The sequence below is a fragment of the Lepidochelys olivacea genome, assembly GCF_965140295.1.
Source record: "Lepidochelys olivacea isolate rLepOli2 genome assembly, chromosome: 5".
Classification (NCBI taxonomy): Eukaryota; Metazoa; Chordata; order Testudines; family Cheloniidae; genus Lepidochelys; species Lepidochelys olivacea.
This window is the reverse complement of record NC_140415.1, coordinates 58,751,346-58,773,910: the sequence shown is the minus strand read 5'-3', so window position 1 is coordinate 58,773,910 and position 22,565 is coordinate 58,751,346. Positions and strand designations below refer to the sequence as shown.

At 40.6% G+C, this 22,565-nt stretch overlaps 1 protein-coding gene across 1 annotated transcript in view; it reads right to left on the bottom strand.

The window, feature by feature from the left end:
* ADGRV1 (adhesion G protein-coupled receptor V1) overlaps positions 1-22,565 on the bottom strand; it is a 414,454-nt gene that overhangs the window by 39,272 nt on the left and 352,617 nt on the right. The window contains exon 88 of the mRNA XM_084628496.1: positions 19,490-19,611. Within this exon, the coding sequence (XP_084484622.1) occupies positions 19,490-19,611 (122 nt within the window). The remainder of the gene's footprint in view (positions 1-19,489; positions 19,612-22,565) is intronic.

Genomic DNA, 22,565 nt, shown 5'->3' with positions numbered 1-22,565 from the left:
CAATACCAATAATATATAATAAATAATTCCCTACCCCCCCAGGGATATTTGTGAAGATAGATACATTAAAGATTGCAAAATGCTCAGACACTGCAGTGATGTGGCGTGATCAGTACCAGTGCAAGAACATTTCTTTTAGACTTCAATGGGTGATGTTCCTGTGCAAGAACTGGACTGGACCCTCGGTTAACTAAACATGAAGCATTTCCCATTATTAAGGGGGTGTATGAAATAGTTCAACACCTGATACAAACACTAATACTTTCATTAGTAATTTTTAAAAACAAAACACTATTTTTGACATTATGCTGAAGTACTGTGGACTTAAACATTGCAATATTATGCTAATACATGAGAATCCAAAAGTGAAACTGACAGCTATTTAAAATTAGTATAAACAAATATTCCATTGGTCAATTTACTCCGAACTAGCCATCTTCCAAACTGAGTGAAATGCAAACATAAACAAACAGCATAAATTATGATAAGAAAACTAGAAATTCATTGTTTAATTAGTAACATGACTAAGGAAGAGCTGATGACCTTATGAACAGCATTAGGCTACTGAACACAGCTAGTCATTAATCCTCCAAAAATGTCCTGCACTGCACTCATTATTAATATAACTTACAAATTAGAAAAGGGAATTAATATTTTTATGGCTGATGATATAGTTTCAACTAGTAAGAGTATGGTAGTTCTTATAAATTACAGAATACCAGGGTTGGAAGGGACCTTAGGAGGTCATCTAGTCCAACCTCCTGCTCAAAGCAGGACCAATCCCCAATTTTTGCCCTAGATCCCAAATGGCCCCCTCAAGGATTGAACTCACAACCCTGGGTTTAGCAAGCCAATTCTCAAACCACTGAGCTATCCCTCCCCCCAAATGTCCTGTACATTAATGTCCCAGGATTGCTTTGCCACTGTCTTAGTATCACATTTAATGCATAATTATATTCACTTGTTCACTTTCCATGAAAATCAATGCACCCATTTTTACCTAGATTCCACAAAATGAAAATAATTAAGTCACTAAGAATGTACAGATATAGGAACCAGCATGCATGAAGCCAGGGGCTGACCTCTTACTCGAGCTGAGTGAATAACTGATTTTTGTTTCAGTGGCCAAACCAAAAAAATTCAGAAAAAAATAATTTTGGGTTGACTGGAAACTACAATTATTCAGTTTTTCTCCACGAAACAAACAAACAAAAACAAAAATGATTCAAACAAAACATTTCACTTGATCTGAAATTAAACATTTCAGATTTCAGGGTGTCTTTTATGCTTTTTTGTGTGTTTTGGGATTAAATACAGCTAACTGTCAAAACAAAATGCTTTCACTTTTTCATAATTTGTTTTTCTCCATTGTTATTCAGTCAAAACTATTTGCAAATCATTTGATCTGAATTTGCCAAAAAAATGTGCCCAGGTTTATTCTAAAGTCTTGCTGAGGGATTCTGAAAAGTCACACAATTATGAGCAGTCACATAATATTGCTATTGTTAATGACACAGGTCCTTTATCCTGCCATCTGATCCATGAAAATGGGTCCCTGTACCCCGCTCACTGACTTCAACTGGGACTTTTTACAGGCTTAAGTGGCCACTGTCATGGATCGCGTGGCAGGATCAAGGATGGAACCATAGTGCATAGTTTATTTTGTTAAGTGTTATTGTCTAACAGGATTTGGATTGTTAAATAAGTTATAATGAAAATATTAAAGTAGAACTGGAAATCAGTGGGTTCTAAAGAAAGAACCTTTACTTTCCTCCCACCTTTTCAGTCTGCTAGGAATGGAAAAAAGGTCTTGTAAGAGCTTTTGGCTCCACATCATTCGCTAAAAGTTCCAGCTTACTAAAATGCCTAACTTCCTGGTCCCTGCTGAAACTCTTAAGACCCCAATCCTGCAGGCTGTTGAGGGCCTCTTGGGAACAACTAAACTGTCTAACAAAGATTGAGGGTGGCTCAGCAAGTTGCAGGATCAGTCCCATTGTTCCAGCTTGTCTTCCTGATGTTTTTTGAAACACAGTTACAATATTAGGAAGTCTCTCTTTCAACTACATGCACTCAATTACATCGCAAATCTTATTTATTTATACATGCATACATACATGTACACATGCAACAAAGAGGATATGCCAGCCAAAACTAAGTCTTTTTCCTCATCCTTTTTCTTGAAGACATATAAAGAACAAAGAAAAAATGTCAAGGTGGTTACCATGCTAACAATTTATGATCTAATATGTCTCTGTCACTAAAACTTTCCATGACTCTGTTGTAACACCAAAGACTTCTGAAGATTTAAACCAACAGTACAAGCTGATTTGGTGCTTTTTAAAATCCAATTGACCTTTGTTAAGGCAAAAAAGCAATCCTTGACATTTTGCTCAGAATAAAGAAAACATAATTTAACAATTTTCATCCAATTGTGGTTAGCTCCAGCTTCACAATTGCTCAGCTCTTTCCAGACACAAATGATTTGCAAACCTCGCATGTGTTGGAAAGACAGTTTCTGGAGAGAATTTTTATTAAGTGGTTCTAGTCAGATCTCAAGTTTAACTCCTGACATTTTCTTCTTTGGGGGAAAAATATCCCTTAAAAATGTCAACGTGAATAGACAACTCTGGCGGTGTTAGAGATTAAAGAACTGATTTTCAAACAAAAGAGCTATATTTGTTATGTACCAAAATGCACCCACAATGCCACGTCTCATTGGTGCCCACTAAGGGCTCGATCCTAGGGCTATTGAGGTCAATAGCAATGTTCCCAATTACTTTAATGATGCAAGAACAGTGTCTAAGTGACCATTTCTGCATATGAAAATTTAGGCTAGATAGCTGAATTGTGCATGTAAATAGTGAATTTGAGAGTGCAGTTTTGGTAAAGTATTAATTGTGCACCTAACTTTGAAAATCAGGCCCTCACCTCCCCGTCCCCCTCAAGCTATATCCTACCTGTCTGCACTGGAAAACAAAACTCTTTGTAACTGAACAGGTTGTATTGAATTAGTTTAAGATGAAGCAATTCAGTACTTCCTCACTAATCATGCTAACGTGGATAACGATTCTTGCAAATTTGCCCCCACATCCACACTAGCACTATTCTAAACAGCTTCATTTGCAACCTCTCTGGGTACATATCCCATAGTTCCCAGCACATCTTTCAGGAACAGTATATTCTGGAAAATTTTGAAAGACCACCAGTGCATTGTGGGACGGTAGTGGGAGGACCAGTGTTCATTCTGTCACTAAATCAGTTCAGATTGAATCAGCTTTGACTGGTTCTTAACCCTGCTGAATATGTAGTCTATTCCAAATGGTTCTTCGAGCACTTGTAAACCATTTAAAGCTCTTTCCTATGTGCTTGCAAAATGTTTTAGAAGAGTTTAACCTGTTACACTGGTTCCTCGAACAGCAAATTTTCCCAGTGTAAGCAAGGCCTACATGTCCTATCTGTCTTTTGTTATATAAGTGAGGCCCACACTGGCAAGTCTCTGATAATTTAAATTAAAAATAAATTTTATCAGCTATTTCCCCAGTTTAGTGCCTGATACAGATACTGTTGCTTCCAATTCTTTTGTGCCTGCATTGTTTCTAACTCATGATTTTATCATAAGTCTTGCAATATTTGGTGTTTTTCTTAAAGCCCCACTTCCTAGGTTTTGATTACATGAGAATCTGCTTTTGGTTTTAGTTTTTCAGTCAATACGTTTCTAGTCCTCTTGGTTGCAAAAAGCTTGAAAATATAAATTCTAAAGGCTCCAACCGCATTTTTTTTTAAAATCTCACGAATTCTAAGCCAGCCTCGTTATTTCTGATTCATGATTTTTTTGAATGCTTGACAATATTTATCTCCTAAGACAGTGGCTTTATAAAATGTACTCGGGAATTTTTAAATTGGAATTTTAGGACAAGCCACAGTCAGTTCTATGAAGTACACTTTTACTGAATTATTCCAGTGATTTAGGGTAGTTATCTGATCACCTGGGCTATTAGTGTTTGTGGAAGTCATAATGCCTCCATGGTCCTTTGGAGCTTACTGTACAGTGCTCAGTGATAGAGCTTGTCATCCGTGCACCCCGTACGCACCTGTTCTATCAACCAAATTATGGTTTGATCCCTAGGTTAGAGAAGGGTCCCTTTATAGCCGTTCCCCTCTAATGCACCCATACATATCCTGGCATAATTTAGCTCTTAGATCCTCTTAACATCCTGGTAAAATATGTATTATGTATAGGAGAGAAATTGAGGCACAGAGAGATCAAATGATTAAGTTCACCCAGCAAGTTGGTGACACAGCAGGGGCAAAAAATTGAACACATGATCCCAAGTCATTTGCAGTGCAAATGTTCCCTTCCAATGTAATGACACATACTATTTTTGTTGTTAACATACTGTTCAATACTTATTATTGCTACTACTTCTCCAAAATGATAGGGAATCCCTGTGCTCTTTTGCACCCCTCACTCACGTTTAAGGCAGCTTTCCTAATGATGTATTACTGTACAATGCATCAGGAGGAGTTAAAGGTAGATTCTCAAGGCTGAAAAGCTTAAAATGTAATTTAACAGCTGGATTTTTTAAAAATTTATATTCCTTTTATTGTCACCCATTTGCTGAATTCCTATAAGCCATACATCTCTTTGAAATACCCAAAAGGTCTGGGTCTGTTTCCAACATTAAAAGAGAGAAGCAAAAAAGGATAGACTTATGCACTTGTGAATTTATTACAGTGAAGATACCTAGTATCTTGGGCTCATTGTTGTATATGAGTAAACAAATTGGATTTTTTTTCAGTGTTGCAGCCTTTGTTTTTTGGAAAGGAGTGATTTATTTTTAGGATCAGGAGAAGGATTGTAAAGGTGTAAGTTAAGTTTTAGACTTGTCAACCTGGATTCAGTCCCTATAAATACACATTCCTGTGTCCATTTTTTTGCAGGTGAATTATCTTTCACTAGTCTGTTTGCTTTTACCTGTGATGCTTTCTGCGGCAGGGTTTCATATATGTAACACATCAAGTGTTCCTGCTTGGGTTGCCTCTTTTTCTAATGAAATGGTTGTTTGATTTATATCATTGTGTAGCATTCAATAAAAAAGACTGGTATAAGCGGTGTCAATAAAAAGTAATAAATCAAAATGTACTAAATGGGACCTTTAACCACTGAAGATTCCACTATTTATTCCAAAATTGTGATACACTGGAGCAGAAAAGAGCAAGCCAGTGTAACCCACAATGGGAGCTTTGCATGTACTACCTTTTTAAACAGTTAATATGCTCAACACTCCTCTCCGCATGCTCAAGAAAAAATAAATGGGTAATGGAATGTGCTGCAAGATTACTGTCTATAAAGGGTCTGCTCCTGTGAATGAAAGAGATATTGCACAGTGATTCTCAAGAAAATAGAACAAACCTTTCCATAGATAAACGTGCATTCTATTGAATGCAACAGTCTATTAAATGTCAATAGTTAAATAAATGAATCCTCTAACTACTCAAATATAGCTTAGAGGGCTCATACCTTTGCCAAAGACAAATATACTTGCCTGATGTCATGTCACATTTTCAATTTAAGAAGTTGCAAGATTGAGTGACAGACTGAGTCTGTCTTTCTTTTTTATTTTTCCTCTCTCCATAAGTGCATAATGGACACAAACAAGCCAACAGAAGCTTTTGACTGGGTAGAACTTATTCCTAGCCTGACTTTTCGTCTTTAATTGAAAGTTTAAAAAAAAAGAGCATTTTAGTATTTCTTCCCCCACCCCAAGTGTTCAGAACTACAGTATGTATTATTTTATTTATTTTCTTTATCATACAATCAGCTGCAATAATTTAGCTCATAGATACAAGCCATTCCCTTCTGACTCAGGTTCTAATATCAAATTTCTAAATCAACAAGACTACCATAGAAAAAGGCATACTCAGATCCCTTAACAATTCCCCTTCTGTTTACTTGATACTGCCATACTTTCTTTGCTTCACACTAGGTAAGTGGTCAGTGTTAAAGAACATAAGAATTGTCATACTGGGTCAGGCCCAATGGTCCATCTAGCCCAGTATTCTATCTCTGATAGTGGCCAGTAACGGAGCTTCATGGGAGTGTAATAGGGCATTTGGAGTGATCCACCTGTCCTCTCCTCACAGCTTCTGAGGAAGAGCACTGTGCAGACCTGAGAAGACCCACTGAGGAAGAGCTGTGGGTTGCCCCAAGCATGAGATTGCATCCCTGACCATCTTGGCTAATAGCCACTCATGCATGTATCCTCCATTAACTTATCCAATTCTTTTTTTAAAACCCAGTTATACGTTTGGCATCACAACAACCCATTGTAATGAGTTTGACAGGTAATTGTTCATTGCGTGAAAAAGTACTTCCTCCTATTTGTATTAAACCTGCTGCCTATTAATTCCTTGGATGTCCCTAGTTTTTGTACCGTGTAGAAAAGTATTAATACTTTCTATTCACTTTTTTCACATCATTCATGATTGTATAGACTTCTATCATATCCTCTCCTAGTCATCTCTTTTCTAAATTGGACAGCCCTTATCTTTTTAGTGTCTTCTCATATGGAAGCCACCCTTGATCATCTTTGATGCCCTTCTCTGAATACTGCATACCTTATCCCTATTGAAACTGGGTGACCAGAACCGGATGAAGTATTCAAAGTGTGGGCACACCATGGATTAATATAGAGGCATTATGATACTTGTCTTATTTTCTATGCCTTTCCTAAATTCATAATGTTCTGTTATCCTTTTTGACTGCTGTTGCACATTGAACTGAAGTTTTCAGAGAACTATCCACATCGACAAGATCTTTTTCTTGAGTGGTAAGAGCTAATTTAGAACCCATCACTATTTATGCCTAGAGATTATTTTTTCCAAGATGCATTACTTTACACTTATCTACACTGAATTTCATCTGCCATTTTGTTGCCCAGTCACCCAGTTTTGTGACTCTTTGCAGTCAGCTTTGGACTTAACTATCTTGAACAATCTTGTATCATCTGCAAACTTTGCCTCTTCACTGTTCACTCCCTTTTCCAGGTCATTAATGAATATGTTGAACAGCACAGGTCCCAATACAGATCCTTGGGTAATCCCACTGTTTACCTCTCTCCATTGTGAAAACTGACCGTTTATTCCCACCCTTTGTTTCCCATCTTTTAACCAGTTACTGATCCATGAGAGAACCTTCCCTCTTCTCCCATGACAACTTAGTTTGCTTAAGAGCCGTTGGTGTGGGACCTTGTCAAAGCCCCTCTGAAAATCCAAGTACACTATATCGACTGGCACAACCTTATCCACATGGCTGTTGACAAGTCTCAAAAAATTCTAATAGACTGGTGAGGCATAACTTCCCTTTACAAAAGTCATGTTAACTCTTCCCCAACAAATCACATTTATCTATATGTCTGATAAATCTGTTCTTTATTATAGTTTCTATCAATTTGCCCAGTACTGAAGTTAGGCTCATCAGCTTGTAGTTGCCAGGGTCACTTCTGGAGTCCTTTTTAAAAATCAGTGTTACATTAGCTACTCTCCAATCATTGAGTACAGGAGCTCGTTTTAGCGATACGTTACAAACTATAGTTAGTAATTTCACAATTTCATATATGAGTTCCTTCAGAACTCTTGGGTGACTATTATTAGTTTCCCAGTCGGGGATGTTATAGTATGATAGTATGCTTACATACAGGGTAATGTCTGAGAAAGTGGAGAAGTGTCTTCTCCTTTCAGGAAGTACTTGATAGGAGAAGACAGCATTTGTGATGGAAGAAATGAAACCTGAATGTTTCACCAAACTATCTTTTCATGTCTCAACACTGAGCATGGTTTTAGTAGTGGGACAGTTGGTCACTTTCTACTCAAATCGTTTCCCATCCTTGAACATATTGGTTGAACTTTTCACATGCACACATTACTGAAAGACATTTCTTTTCAATTTGGATGCATCTTTGTTCCATTGGTGCTTGTGACCTTAATGCAAAAGCATGGCTGTCCTTGTGATAGAAGTGAGGCCCCATGCCCTGTCTCACTGGCACCTTTCTTTGTCCACATAGTAGTATTTCAAGATGAGATAGTTGGTCAGCAGCTCCTTGATATATGTGATGGCTGTATCATGTTGAGGTAAATATGTCCATACTGCATCTTTGTTCAGTAGTTACCTCAGGGGTTCATGCACATCTGAGAGGCTTGGAAGTAATTTTGTCAGATAGCTTACAAATCCTATTAGTCTATGTATTGATTTAATATCTTTGATGTGAATACCTTCTGCACTGCTTTTAACTTTCTGGTATCAGACCATAGCCCGTAGGTGGTCAGCAAGTATTCCATTATTATTATTTGTATTACCACAGTGCCTAGGGACATTATGCAGTGAGATTGAGATTCTGGTCTAACAATGAGATTCTGGTCTAACAGAACAAAAAGACTGTCCTACTGCAGTCAAACACAATTTCATTTTGTTTTAATTCAATTTTAGATTTACTTATCTGGCTCTTTCTAGCAGTTGGATAAGGTTGTGGTCATGATCTGTCCCAGCTTCTGTCATATGTACATACATTAGAATGTCATCAGCTATGATGCTGATCCCTATGACTCCTGTCAGTACCTCTTGCTGGGAGCACTGAGACTCTTCCACTGCAGGTTTGACTCCAAATGGCAGTCTCAACTATCTGTATCTACCTGCTGGTTTCCAAAATGTGGTGAGGCAGCTGCTTATCAGTAACACTTGCCAATATCTGCCTTTGCAATCAAGTGCTGACTATATTTTTGCTTTTGCCATGGCAGGTAATATTTCTCCACTTGCAGGTATTTGGTTGTGACATTTTTCTAGAGCTTTGTTTAAACTGCGTAGGTCTATGTAAATGAACAATTTGCCTGGCTTCTCAATGGCTACCAGGCTGCTTATCCAACTTGTGGGCTCTGTCACTTTAGCAATGATACCTTCTTTCTCCATTTGCTTTATTGCTTCCATTACTTTTTTCCTTTAGTATAATGGGCACTGTGCAAAGCAGGTGTTCTACTGGCAAAATCGTTTAATCTATTTTTTGGTGAAATGTTCTAGAAGACACCCCAGTCCTTCAAAAACATCTTGGTAATTTTTAGCAGCTTTGCTGCCAGAATGCCACAGTGCATTATCTGCTCTGGATATATTTACTGTTTTGCTTATATGCCTATTGTGTGCAATGTTTGTCCTGGGTTTAATGTCACTGGGTTCATGTATTCACTTGTTTTACTTGAGAGCACTGGCTTTTTGATGTGGACACAGTGGTAAAATGGGGACAGACACATGCATGGAATTAAGCAGCAAGTCACAACTTATATTAAACTTTAACACAGAAAAGAGGCACTACCTGCCCATCACCCAGACTCTCCTACACCAGTCATTTAATTGGTTCCAGTGCTGGAGTTTCATTGCTTCTTACCATATGACCCATAACTAGCTCAAAGGTTACAGGGTTCCTTATCACATAACCCATAATGTGGAGCAGGCTCTCCTTGGCCTACCCCTCAGGACTCAGTCTCTCTCTGAGGTCTAACACCATCTCCCTGTGAAGGGGACCTCGGATGCAGCTTGGAGGGGACCTTGGCCTGTGAAGGTCTCAAGGTCTGACCTCAGCCCACAAAGGCCACAAGGTCTTACCCCATCCCATGAGCCCAAGGCCCATCAGCAAAATCCCAGCTCTTTTACTTCTTGGAACTGTTCATTTTACTCTCCTAGCCCACACTGGAAACTGCCCGCAAGTTGTGATGAATAAACAGTTCTACCCCAGTACTTCAGTTAGGTACTAAGGGCATTCCTGCTTAACTCACTGTGGCTTGAAGGTGCTGCAAGGATAGGCGCCAACTTCTCCTGACACTGGTGGGTGCTCACGCTCCCCCCACTCCTGGCCCCACCCAACTCCACCCCTACCCCACCCCTGCCCTGCCCCCATTCCAACCCCTTCCCCAAAGTCCCCACCCCAACTCTGCCCCCTCCCTGCCCCTATTGGATTCCTTCCCCAAATCTCCACCCCAGCCCCGCCTCTTTCCCTGAGTGCGCCGCGTTCCCGCTTCTCCCTCCCACAGCTTGTTATGCTGTGAAACAGCTGTTTTGCGGTGGCAAGCACTGGGAGGAGAAGCGGGGAAGGCATGCTCAGGGGAGGAGGCGGAGCAGGGCAGGGAGCTGCCGGTGGGTGCACAGCACCCACCAATTTTTCCCCATGGGCGCTCCAGCCCCGGAGCACCCACTGAGTCTGCACCTATGGCTGCAAGGAAGGCAAAAAACTCCCTGGTCCCCTGGGAGAAAAAATTCCTGACTGACCCACTAAATGGGTGATTGGCTAGAGCCACAGCATCTGTCAGGCTGGGTTCCCAATCCTAGTTCAGGTGTGTGTGTGGGGCTGCTGGAACAGAGCTGAAAGAGCTCTCCATGGCCCCCACACCAGGTTAAATCCTGGGAGCTGGAGAATGCTGGCCAGTCAGCATCCCTCTCCCCCATTGCGAGAGACTCCCGGGGCAGGAGCTACCTATTGTCCTGTGATGAGTGTCTCCTCCTGTGCTGCTAGGACTGTTCCCCTTTCACCACTGGCCTCATGAAGTTCTCCTGCAAGTTAATGCGGGCAGGTGGCATTTTTCCTGATAGTGCTACCCGAAATTTTAGCCTGCATACTTTTCCTTGGTATTCTACTTGTAACTTACATTGTCTTAGTGGTACAATGACCTCTGTTTTCAGGTAAAAAAAGTGAATACATGAACCCAGTGACAATGTATAATTTTAGTTTGGCTTTGCTTGCTTGGAAATTCACTTACTTCTCTTGCATAATGCTGAGAAAATCTTTGTAGCCTAGCAGTCACTGATGCCCTCCTATCTATTTGGCATTTGACTTCCTGTTTGCTTGTGTGCTGCTGCCTTGTCTTTGTATCTGGTGCTAGACTAGTCTGAGCTTTAAAAAACGTTTAGTTTTGGGGTTAGGAGAGGCGTTAAGTCACATATTGAAAAAAATCTCCTACTCATTGCTTCTTCCTCAATATGGTGCTTCCCCCTTCCCCGCCCCTTTTTTCTGCAAGCTTTGGAATAATGATTTCTTTTGGTACAATTATTGCATATGACTGCATACGCAGGGCATTTTCCATCATCATGTTTTTCTCCCCGGTATTCACAGGCCTTCCTTTGTGTTTTGTTTGTCTCTTTGTGCATTTGCCTTGCCCAAATTTTGGCATATTTTTTTTTGATATCTTCATGATTTCCCTGTGCTGCTTGGCGTATTATTTTTGGGTGTGCACCACTTACGCCCTGCATTGGGACATGAGCTTGTTCACTGGCTTTGCACATGTCTTTAGCTCTTGGTAGAGCTAGGAGTGGGCGCTGTGAGCATTCTCATTTGAGTTCTTGCATCTTTGTCCCTATTACTAATCTAACATGAATTACCTCATCTTTTACTCTTTGATAATCACATGGTTCAGCCATTTTGCACAATTTGGCAATGAGCTGATTTCTCCAGGTTTTTCACTGCACTTGTTGAAATATGCACTTTTGCATATGACACTTTTTATGGGTGGAAAGCTTGAACACTGAACTGGCAGAGCCACTTAATCTGTAGTCTGTCTTCAGAAAAAACACCCATCGTGATTTAATATGTTCAAGTTGCCACACAACATTAGCTATAATGCTCACAAAAACAATGGGATAGTTCCCCAATATTGACTTGATTTACCATACACAGACCCAACCTGTTGACTATAGTAGGAATAGTATTGGGCCCAAAATGTTACAAGTAGACTGGTCTGGAATTTTCTGATGAAATGTATTTTCATTGAAACCTAACCTGTTTGCAGGAAAGGGTCAGTTTTGACAAATCCAACTCACACTACTGATTCATGTTGGTAGCAAAAACCTAAATTAAAGAAAAGGCAACAGGGTTTCTGGAAAATAAAAACCAGCTACAATAAATACTTTTTATGGTTAAGGACAGTTTCATTTAAGGAGACCCTGCTTCTTTCTTGCTCTGCAGTCACTCAAGATATCGAAGGGTCCCTACCTTACAAGCACACTGGGTGAGCAAGCAGCAACGTTTTGTTTATTTATGTGTTTATTTTGTTTGTTAAAGTGAGATCTGTCACTCTGAGGAAGCTAAAATTGGCTGGCACTGGAGTGAATATTTATATCTATCCTAAAGTAGGATTAACCAGCTGTACCAGAAATACCACCCAGGTGGCAACCTTAATTGAGCCCCATCTTTTAAGACAGGGGTGGACAAACTTTTTGGCCTGAGGGCCACATCGGGTTTCCAAAATTGTATGGAGGGCCAGTTAGGGGAGGCTGTGTCTCTCCAAACGGCCCCTGCCTCTTATCCGACCCCCCGGCTTCTCGCCCCCTGACGTCTCCCCCGGGACTGCTGCCCCATCCAACCCCCTGTTCCCTGTCCCCTCATGGCCCCTCCTGGGACTCCTACCCCATCCACAACCCCCTGCTCCCTGTGCCTTGACCACCCCTGGACACCCCATCCCTGACTGCCCCCTGCTGCCCCATCCACCCCGCCTCATTCCTGACTGCCCCCCGCCCCCGGAACCCCTGCCCCATCCAACCCCCCTGTTCCCTGGCCTCTGACTGCCCCAACCCCTAATCATAACGCCGAACTTCTCTGCCCTCTATCCAACCGCCCCCCCGCCGCCCCCTTACCGTGCTGCCTGGAGCACCGGTGGCTGGCGGCACTAGAGTCGTGCCGCCCAGAGCACAGAGTCAGGCCACGGCTCTGCAACGGTGCTGACCGGCCACCCAGAGTGCTGTGCCAGCGGCACAGTGCACTGAGGCTGCGGGGAAGGGGAGACAGTAGTGGAGGGGCTGGGGACTAGCCTCCCAGGTCAGGAGCTCAGGGGCCGGGCAGGATGGTCCCGTGGGCCGGATGTGACCAGCGGTCCGCAGTTTGCCCACCTCTATTTTAAGATCAGCTGCAGGGTCCCAGGCACCACCTCTGCAAAGCTCACTCTCATGCCTCACACAAAGCACTCTGTGGCATACCAAGGCCAGAATATACCAGAGCTCATGAGGTATGTCTACACTGCAATTAAAACCCTGTGGCTGGCCCATCAGCTGAGTTGGGCTAAGGGGCTCTTTAATTGCAGTGTAGATGTTGCAGCTTTTGCTGCAGCATGAGCTCTGGAACCCTCCCACCTTGCAAAGTCCTAGAGCCCAAGAGTCTACACTGCAATTAAACAGCCTTTAGGCCAAGCCCGAGTCAGCTGACATGGGCCAACCCCAGGTTTTTAACTGCAGTGTAGACATACCCCTGGAGTCCACCAGAGTCATCTGAATCCCCTAGCATATCTTAAATGTAGTATGGGTGACAAAGGGTTTGCAAAGACTAGCTGGAAGGAAGGTGCCAGTGGAAAATTCATGGAGAAAGGAGGAAGTCAGGGTCTAAGAAGTTGCAGAGATAAAACAATGCACCTACTGGGACGACATGAGGAGTTAGCCTCTAAATACACTGAGGGCCTGATCCAAAGCCCATTGTAATCAATGAAAAGACTTCCACTGACTTCACTGAGCTTTGGATCAGACTCTATAATAGCACCTACAAACATTGAAAGCAACTAATCATGTATCCAAACAACCCCATTAAGCATTTGAAAAACACAAGAATCATTTATATTACTGTAACTGTGCAAGACAGCTTGTGTGATCCCGACTCTTTCCCCCTTTCCCCTTCCCCTTAATTTCCCCTTCCTGACCCTGATGAACATATTATGAATAATTCTTCTTAGCCAATCAAATGCATAAAGAAGAGGCAAGTGTTCATTGCTGTGTTTTGCAACCAAAGAGAACAAGCAGCCAAGGCCTTTCACACGAGAACACAGGGATGTTTCTGTGTCACAGATGCCGCTCTAGTAGCAATCAAGAACATACAGCCAAGGAACTCAAAACATCAGATATTGTAAATATGCTCTTATCCATTTTCCTCTTTAGCTTTTCATATTTTGGTTTTCCGCTATTACATAAACATGCGGGATGACTAAAAGGATTAAATAAACCTTTTACAATTTTATTCTGGCCTTCATGCACAGAACTAATTTAGCTGCATTAACTTGCTGGGTTGTTGTTTATTCACTGACCACGTAAATCAGCAATTGTCCCCACGAATAAGACTTTGTGTGTTTATTCCAGCGATTACAGGGAAAGGAGTAACCTTCCTTTCCACTGTACATGAATAGTTCATACTGTATGCTCATCTCCAATGGAAACATGTGACATTTTGTATTACTGTCAGTTGCTGCAAAGGGAGGGCAAAGGAAGGGCATGGAAACAATTTGTCCTGTAGAGCTGGTTATTTGTACCAAGTGTATTTCCCAAGAGCTGTTTATCATCAGAATAAATCAGCCAAGGTGGATGATAGACAATACCTTACCAAACACCTGCACTGAGCCCTTTTTGGAAGCTAAACATGAAGTATTTTACGGAATAACTTATTTGTACGAGTGTTTCTAAATTCACTGTTATCTTTTGGTTTTTTAACACTGTTTTGTTAAGCACTCTGTATCTTTTCAACAACACGGAAGAAGGCCCTGTTTCTTTCGAGCCTTTGCATGCTCTTTTTCCTGTTGGGAAAGGCTCTAAAAGAACAGAGAGTTTCTGTTTTAAGCTGAAATTAGGTATAATATATAACAACAATGTGGCACAAATAAATGATAAAGCAGTTTTTTATTTTAGAAATGCCTGATCTAGGTTTTAGTTGGTCAATTTACAGAGCAGTTGAAGACAAAGAATTTATGGGAATGAATTGAAATTTCAAAAACTGAAAGATAGCAAGTTTCTCTTGGATTTGTTCTGAAATAATGTGGTCCACTAAGTGCCATTTCATTTTTCTGACTCCCTCCTCTGAAACAGTGGGGTTGAGATAAAAGCTTCAAAGGATGTGGGTGAACTGTGAGCTCAGGGAGGCTAGCACCTGGCCGCCCCAGAGCCCAGTCCCCCGACCACCAGGCCTCCCTTCCCCCCGAGTCCCAGAGCGTTGGCTGGCCGGGCTGCACATCCCCACCATGTCCCGGAGTGCTGGGCGGGCAGCATGCCCCACCCCTAGAACACCAGGAGGGCAGCGCACCCCCACCCCCCAACCCTGGAGCCAGGCAGCATGAGCACTGGCTACAGCCACCCAGAGTCCCTGGCTGCAGACCGGCCCCCATTATCCCTAACTCCAGCCCCAGCCCAGGGCCCTGGCCACAGGGGATGAGCCACAGTCTGCGCTGGCAGGAAGCAGGATGGGTCTGGGGGCGGAGCGTGGGCAGGGCCACGCAGGGCTGTTTGGGGAGGCTTAGATTCCCCCGGCCTTTGATACCTGCCGCCCATGACTGTTTGTATCATGCATAAGCTCCGTATTGTGGAATCTGCAGGCCAGAGGGAACTTTCTGACCCCATCCATCTGGAGGCTAGGCCTCCGAGTTCATAATTAGTGAGGTATGTCAATGTTTTATAAAACTGTAGCTGTTTACAAGAAAGGCTTGAATTATTGTGCATAATATTTGTTATGAATTTAGCCTTTTTTTCTTATTCACAAAGAGTTTGTGAACAGACTCTTATTAACCTGTTCATCATTCACAATTATTTGATAACAGCATACACACACAAATTTCAGCCTTTGGGTTGTTTACAAACTATTCAAATTTCAGCCTATGGGTTGTTTACAAACTGTTCTTTTTGGCCAGTCACTCTCCATTATTCATGCTCAGTGACTTGTCACCTAAGTCACATGACATTCTCCTTCCTGAACAGATCAATGAAACTTTTTAAATTGGAGAATAAATAGGAGAATAAAGCAGAAAATAATGTATCGTGATTACACATCAAAAACATTTAAAACAAATCTCTATTAAACAAAAAATAATAAAACTATTAATGGGGAAGAAGAGCTTTTGTAGTTCTAACTCCTCTCCCAATGTGACCAGCATTAGAAAATGTTTCTTCTGGTTTTGCTTTTAATATTTGATAGCTTTATATTTTAAAAGCCCTGTCTAAAGACTAATAGCAAAAAGTGCCAGATTCTGTTTTATTTTTATATATATACGTTAGAGAGCTCCTCCAGGTCTAGAATCAAGGAAAAAATAAAAATAATAAAAATTTGTAGAGAACTATCTTTCCTGCATAGCTTTTTGTGTGCTATAAGAGATTGATATTTCTATACTTTAAACGGAAATATGGTGGAGCAGGTCTCTACTGTCTAGCTATTGTAGTGCAGTCTGCAGGCTACAAGCAACCCACAGTGGTTCTCCTGTAACAGCCCTTCAAGCTTTAGGGTCAAATGTGAATCCCCTCCATTAGTGCATGAGATATAATTACCACAGTTCTGCAGCAAACAAGGGGGCAAGCTGTTGGACCAGAAGTTTCTTGGATAATAGTAGGGACATTATCATGTGTTTTTTTATTTCTCCTGGTTCCTGTACTTTCGTTCCTCCCAGAGCATCCCAATTTAGATGACAGATATGGGGGATGTTTTGGTAAGAATCCAGTGGTGGGAGTGAGAGTTCTTTGATTGTACTTTGTGTTTCATAGAAGACAGTAACATTTAGAGGAGGAATTTGGAAAAATAGAGAATTGGGAGATTCAGGGGAAAGGTTTATCTGACTGTTACCTTCTTGGCGTGTGTTGCTCTGTTGTTTTAACATCCAAACCTTGGTGAGGGAGCAGGTGGTATGGTTTGAGCACCATGTCAGGGAATGAAAGTTCCCTCTCCATGCTAGTATTTGTGGATGTTTGGTTTAGTAGTTGGTTGTGCTGGAAGGGCAGTTTAGTCAACCGTTTTGTGCAGATTGGTATTTAGAAGGGGTGAGGGGGAAGTCTGGCATCTCTAGGGGTCAGATCTAAAGTTGCAGAATATGGTAGGTGGCGTATGGGAATTGTAATGGTAGGGCATGTGCCTATGTGTGAAGGAATAGAGAGTATGTACTATTAAGTAGCTTAATTTCTCTTCTTGTTTTTGTGGTTTTGCATGAAGTACAGTGTGTGTATGTGCACCAATGACGACAGGACTGCCAAGTTAAAAATCTCAGCCACAGCCAAAATTCAAAGATTTTAGAATTTATGAACAGACAGCAAACAGAAAAGACCAAGAAAATTCAAAGGGAATAAAAACTAACATTTTCTGAAGTTTCACATTGTTTGACCATCTACTGCGAGAAAACACAGGGATTTACGCCCAATTTTAAAGTCTTTTTAGAACACAATCCTAACTATGGAGTCACTAGCAGGTGCTTCTATAGTGTTGTTTACTATTTAAACAATTCTTGAGTCTTTAATGGCTTGGTCATGGTTTTGTATCCTCCTTTTTCACATGATTTCAAGGTCTTATTGCAGCTACAATGTAACAAGTCCTGTAAGGATCTTGTAGGCTTCATATGGGTAGATTTCTGGTATTGCTTGTATGCTTTTTAATATTTTGTGTCACGTATTGTAGTTTGTGTATGAATGAGTGTCTTGAGCCTTGAAAAATTGATAACAAAAATATATTTTCCCCCCTTTAAAAAGTTACAAAAATCTCCAGTAACATATTTTAGGTTACGTAAAGCAGATTAATTTGAAGTATTTTCTGGCAGTCACATAGAAGAGTCAATGTTTTGGACATGAATGACCTTTTCTCAAAGATGCTTACAGAGTAATCCTATCCACCTTTGCGAAATATCCACAGGCAGTGAAGTGAAGTGAGTGTGTTTCACCAGCCATACATGGACATTTCTATGCTGATGCAAGTGAAACCTACTGGCATGACATCATTCTTTGGGATCTCTATTATCATGAGCTGCCTTTTCCAACTATCTGTATCCATAATACATCTAGGTAACACAAACCTATATTGGGCTCTATTAATAATTCAGTATATGAAGGTAATAAACCAAGAATACAAATAAACCATTGCATATCTATCATTTACATCAGTGATGCACTTCATTCAAAAGCCACAATGAAGTAGCACTGAAATTCTGTGGGTAGGTTATCTAAACAAACTTATCTGAACTGTGAACACCTGAATCTTTGAGTGATGGAGTTAAAGGAACAATTTGGATGTCATGAACTTTCAGACTTTAAATGAGACTTGCTGGCCTTGTCTATGTTATGAAGTTTTAGAAAAAATAATCCCACCGGTGCTCTTCTCAGTTTAGCTGCATTAATGGCATCCCTAGTGTAGACAGGCTCTAGCCACTTCCAGTGTTTTGACCATCAAGTCAATTACATTTGCTCATCAGGGAGCGCCAGTGGGAATATTTTATACTGTAGGCATGGCCCTTGAAACTAACAGGGTACAAAAGTTATGAAAACCTGTGCACAAAACTTAAAAGAAAAAATAATAACTCCAGTCTAAGCAATTTCACACCTAGAAATTTCACTTCTAGTTAATTTTTCATAAAGTGCACAGTTTCATATCAACACATGAAAAAATGAATTTAGCTGTTTCAGTTTTGAAAAAATCTACAGCTGAATAAAATTTAAATTTTGGAAAGGATTTAGTGTCTTGCTTAAGGAAAGGTCCATTTTTGAGAAAAATGATATTTTGGGGAAAAATTCTCAAAAAAATCAGTTTGTGAAATCAGACTATTTTCATAAATTCACACATGATGAAGTTCAAGGATTTTGAATCTATATTCATCACATGTGACAGATGTTTATCATATTGCTTAGCACCCTACTGGAAGGCTCTCGACACTACAGTGATGAGACCAGTGTAACAACCTATATAGAATAGAATAGAATTCTTCTTTATTTCTCAACATTTTGCTGTTTTTAAGAATTACAGGCATTTTCTCAATCTTGAGTCTCAATTCTGCAACATTTACTCACATGAGTAACTCTGAGTCCAATGGAACTACTGATAGGTGTGAAGGTACACATGTGCATAAGTGTTTGAAGGATCAGGGCCACTGGTAGCATTAACAGAAGTTACATGTAGTGCTATGTATCAAGATGAGAATACTAGTATATCTCATATCTTTTTTTTTTTTGGGGTGGTTTTTGTAACTCAAACACAACTTCTAGTCTGAAAAGATCTTATTTTATCTGTGTATACATAGCATGGGACAGGTTTCAATTTAAATATTAGTGTTTTGTTGCATATAATTTTAAACCTTTTCTATCTGATACTTACCCTAGTTTTAAATGAAATTCTTCCCATTTTATTTTTGCAATTGCCTGTATTACTTCGTTAGACTTATTGCCACAGGATTATATTGTGTACAGAAGAGGTGCTGTTTTCTCACCAGTGTATTGATTATGAGATGAATTTCGGTGTAATTATTATTGTTGCTGTTGTTTTGGAATAACATACCTATTACTTGAATATGCATCCAATATATTAATTCTAAAAATAAGCACATTTCTAGTGACCATTGCATAGTGGTAACCTACTGAGCCTTCTATTTGCTCCTGGTTTCTAAACAACTTTTACAACTTGAAATGTGAGATATTATGCACAATCGAGGCTTTCCCATTCTCCGTAATTGGACAGCAAGGAAAAGCTCTTACCTGCAGGCTGTTGAAGATAACAAAGAAGACTAACATCCAGAGGTGCCTGTAAGCCATGTGCAGTCCTCCCCAAAGCCATGTAATGGAAATCAGGGCAAACAGGTATAAGACCAGTGGGATCTCTGGAAACCATAAACATAGTCTTTCAGTTGTTATGCCTTGTAAAAAACACTTTCAGCATTACCCATGTATAAAGAAGCTTTAGTTTTCAGATCTCTCTCACTACCCTTTGTGCACCTGAATATCTTTCTTTAAAGGACTAACATTGGAGTTCATGCTCCAGTGATGACCCGGTGCATTTCTGAGGTTGCCCACTCTTTGTCTTGTGGTGGTGGGTGGGGGCAACGGGGGTGGGGGTGGGGGGGTGGTAGGGATATGGATTTGTGTTGTCCCTCACCTAGAGCACCACCTGCTGGCTGATTTACCAAACAGATCTGAAAGGTTCAGTGTGAGACAATCCAATTAAATGAGATAAATAGGGACTCTTGCTTTATGGGTGGGGAAGTGTACACGTGGCTTTGGTAAATATGTAAACTAAGTGGAGGAGTTCTCGATAAACACTGGAAGTTTAGAGGAAAAATAAGGAAGATTTGCTTCCTAGAATGGTGGGGGGAGGGGCCTGTGGGGGAGGGAGAATCCAAAATATGAACAATACTAAAATTTATGACTCTTACATTTTAAACTGAGAATATAGATTTGTCACTGATTTGTTGTTACTTATGCTGCAAATTAAACAAGAGTATGGTCCTGTAAAAACATGAGCATGTGAGTAACTTTATTTAACTATTCTCATTGTCTTCAAAGTTAGTATTTGCATGTTGAGTTCACTCACATGCAAAAGTGCTTGCAGAATCTGGCCTTAAGCACAAAACCCAGACAATATAAAGAGATGTTTTCAAAAACTTAAACTATATATGTCTTTCTGGATTGCCTAATATCCAGATATATTTTATACATGTTTGTCTTCCTATATTGCCTTATATCCAGATATATTCATATCTCTTATTGTATTTGTAGTCCACAGGATCTAAGTAATGTTGAGGAAATGATATGGCAATACAGTGCAAAGTTCACAAAAAGGGGAAGCAGAATATAGCATAAATAAATAAAATTCTTTTCTTAAAGTCAAGTGAATCTGGATTGGCTTCTACTGTTGACAGTTCTCATGACAGATTTCAAAGTCCATATTTGCCCAGTTTTGTAAATTTCACTTTGCAGAGGTGTTCTGCAAAGCATTGCCCCTTCTCCTTGTAATTAATGCTATGCCAGCAAATTTGACAGACAAGAGAGGGATATTGAACAAAGGTAAATGGGAATACACAGGAGCATGTACAGCCTTCCTTGCCTATGTTTCCTATTGGTGTCAAGTATCAGGGGGTAGCCATGTTAGTCTGTAACCACAAAAACAACAAGGAGTCCAGTGGCACCTTAAAGACTAATCTTCCTAGACATTCTAAAACAAATTTAAAAGAAGCTATACTTGAACAAAAAAACTTCAGAAACAGACTTCAAAGAGAAACTGCAGAACTAAAATTCATTTGCAAATTTCACACCATGAATTTGGGCTTGAATAGGGACTGGGAGTGGCTGGCTTATTACAAAAGCAACTTTGCCTCTCCTGGAATTGACACCTCCTCATCAATTATTGGGAGTGGACCAAATCCACCCTGATTGAATTGGCCCTGTCAGCACTGGTTCTCCACTTGTGAGGTAAATCCCTTATCTTCATGTGTCAGTATAATAATGCCTGCATCTGTAATTTTCACTCCATGCATCTGAAGAAGTGGGGTTTTTTACCGATGAAAGCTTATGCCCAAATAAATCTGTTAGTCTTTAAGGTGCCACTGGACTCCTTGTTGTTTTTGTGTTTCCTATTACGTTCCAAGAGAAAAGTCACATGAACACAGCCATCGCATTGGCTGCCTATCTTCCAGCAAGGCAGGGAATAATTACTTCAGGGACTTTATTATTATTTTGACAATTAATCTTATTAAATGAATGTTTAAACTTTCACTGTGGGGGGAACTACTTGGAAAAAAGCACAGCATGAGCTGGTCCTGTATTTTTCAGGTTTCCCCACATAAGACCTGATCCTGCTCAATGAGAACTTTGATATTGACTTCGACATGGACAGGGCATTGTTTGACATTATCTCAGTCATGACTTTCAAATCACCTGCTGTACCTTTCCTGACCAGATTACGTCACGATTTTGTGTTGCAGATGAAAATCTACACTATGTATGACAAATGGAAACCTAGAACTCCTGAGGTGAAAAGCTAAAGCAATAAAATAAAGGAACACTTAGCTCTCCAGAACAGTTAACAGGATACATTCCTTATTAGTGGAAGATACCACAACAAAGCCACTTCAGCCAATAGAGTCCTACGGCCTGAGCACAGAGCTGGGAACCAGAAAACTCAATTCTAATCCTGGTCTAGGTATTGACTTTCTCCTCTATGGCCAAGGACAAGACATCAATCGTCTCTTACTCCATTTGACCATCTGCAAAATGAGGCTACTAATGCCTATTTATCTCAGAGTGGTATTGTGAGGATAAGATAGGTCCCTATGCTCCCCACTGATGGATGGAGAGGAACACAATACTGCTAACTGAAGAAGGGAAATGTGACTATGCAACACGTTGCTCTCTTCATAGCTCTTCCATACCAAGGACATGATCCAAAGCCCACTGAGGTAAATGGAAAGATTCCCATTACTTTCAATGGACTTTGGAGCAGGCCTTAGCATAGTACATGTTGTTTAAGAGAAACCAGCATGCAAGGTTGTCCTGAGATGCATTAGGTTTGGTCATGATTTTTCCATTGCCGCTTCAGGGTCTTATGATCAGCTGGCTGCAGGGCCTACCCAGTTTCACTTCCACAGAACCAACCCCAGAGAGGAAAGCATGCAGCAAATTTGCAGAAAATGAACCTGCAAATGTTTTGGGGTACGTATCAGCCATGGAAAGAAGTTACTCACCTTGTGCAGTAACTATGGTTCTTTGTGATATGTCTCTCTATGGGTGCTCCACAACTCACCCTGCTCCCCTCTACTTCAGAGTTCTCATAATAAAC